The sequence below is a fragment of the Trachymyrmex septentrionalis genome, unplaced genomic scaffold (genome assembly GCF_001594115.1).
Source record: "Trachymyrmex septentrionalis isolate Tsep2-gDNA-1 unplaced genomic scaffold, Tsep1.0 scaffold53, whole genome shotgun sequence".
NCBI classification, from domain to species: Eukaryota; Metazoa; Arthropoda; class Insecta; order Hymenoptera; family Formicidae; genus Trachymyrmex; species Trachymyrmex septentrionalis.
In genome coordinates this window covers 2,721,838-2,723,590 of record NW_017305705.1, presented here as the reverse complement: position 1 = coordinate 2,723,590, position 1,753 = coordinate 2,721,838, and the positions used below count along the sequence as shown (strand labels likewise).

At 34.6% G+C, this 1,753-nt stretch overlaps 1 protein-coding gene across 1 annotated transcript in view; it reads right to left on the bottom strand.

Moving 5' to 3' along the window:
• Positions 1-25: 25 nt before the first annotated feature.
• Positions 26-1,753, bottom strand: part of LOC108751884 (large neutral amino acids transporter small subunit 2) — a 23,307-nt gene continuing 21,579 nt past the window's right edge. Inside the window, exons 6-8 of the mRNA XM_018492358.1 lie at positions 735-884; positions 454-631; positions 26-286 (exon numbers count right to left, since the gene is read on the bottom strand). Of these exons, the coding sequence (XP_018347860.1) occupies positions 225-286; positions 454-631; positions 735-884 (390 nt within the window). The 3' untranslated portion in view covers positions 26-224. The remainder of the gene's footprint in view (positions 287-453; positions 632-734; positions 885-1,753) is intronic.

The following is a 1,753-nucleotide window of genomic DNA, read 5'->3' as shown; positions in this document are numbered from 1 at the left end:
AATGAATCTATCGACGACAGTGTTGTATCGGTCGTTCACGCATTATCGTTAATACTTATGCAATCATGCAATTGTTTGATAGAAGACAATGATCAGCATTGTATCTATTCAAAACTATATTTTCTATCTATCTATGAAAAAGTACGACGCGTGCGAAATGCACTCTTAAATTCGAATGTCTCAGTTCGGAGTTTGTCGTAAAGATTATTGCGAGTTTTGAGCACTCACTCCGTCTTATCTTCTTGCACGCACATGAATAGTTTTGCGCATGCTATGTTGAAATTATCTACACAAAAAATGTAATAATGACATATAATCATATAGTATATAGCATATTATATAAATAATACATAAAATATATAATATTATATATTTACTGCATAAATGTAAGCATAAGTGTAACTATCTTGCAGCTTCATTTTAAACAAGCTTCTAAAGTTTGTCTATACTTACAGGATACATTGATGAGCCAAGCGGGCTTCGTTTTCTCATCGATGAATATACAGTACACAGGAATGCCAGATAGAATTATGATTATGCCTATACCTACTTCCCAGGGCGAGACATAACACGGCAAGGTGACCAAAAATGCGCAGATTATGAAGAAAATGATTGGCAAAATGATAGAAACCTGCAGGATAAAATATACGAAATGAAATTTGCGATCAAATAAAAAAAAAAGGAAGATGCATATGATATTTTCCAAAAATTAAATGTAACAAAATTGCGCGTACCTTTATCGGACGATGGAGATCGGGCTTTTTGTAACGTAACCACAATAGACCAGACACGGACAGTGTGGTAAATAGAGCCTCAACGAAGCTGACATAATTTATTAGTACGTAGACATCCTCTATGATGAGGAGTATCAGGGTGATAATGCACTAGAAACGGAAATTATAGTTTAACGCTCGGAATTGGAGTCCGACTACAAGAATAGAAAAATTGCTCCGCGTGCGTATCAGCGCTTTTAGAACTGATTGCGAATCACGATAATTAAAACGCTTTAAAACACTTGGTTTCAGATTTATATCAAAATTTAAAATTGACATTTCATTCAAAGAAAAAAAAATTTTTTTTTAAATAACTGAAGTATAATAGATTTTGAGATGTAGAATTTACGGAAATCTAGATTATCTGAATCTCTTGTATTTCGAAAGCTATCATTAAAAAATTAAAAAGATGATTTTGATATCTCAGAACTAATTACAATCTGTATTAAACATTCGTGCATAATTATATCGAGGTATATCTTATACTTTATAGTTAACATGTTCGCATTACTTGTGATAGCGTGACATGACTTTAAGCGTGGTTAACGCAGTTGAGTTTTTTAATTCGTTCGTAGAAAGGAATAAAGATCGCGAGCAAACTTCCGCCATTAATCGTCAAAGACACGGGGCCAGGGAGCGACGTGAAAGGATCAATTTATCGCTCTCAATTAACGAACCACAAATCAAAATGTCAAACTGCATAATAGCATGCCGCTGTGTGTGTCTGCCGGCCTGCTCTGATCCGGCTGGCTTCGTTTATTTCATTAAGACGCCGGCTTTAATGTAATTTCACGGGATCCGATTTATGCACGTCAATTAATTCTATTCCCGACAATTGGACGGGCCGAATTATCACACACAAAGTGCAGATTACTTCGATGTTGGGTATAATAAAGCTGAAATGTATTGATTATCTTCTTTGAGTATTTGCGTTAGATGTGTATTTTCTCTCATAAAATATCGATCTAAATATGCAATAC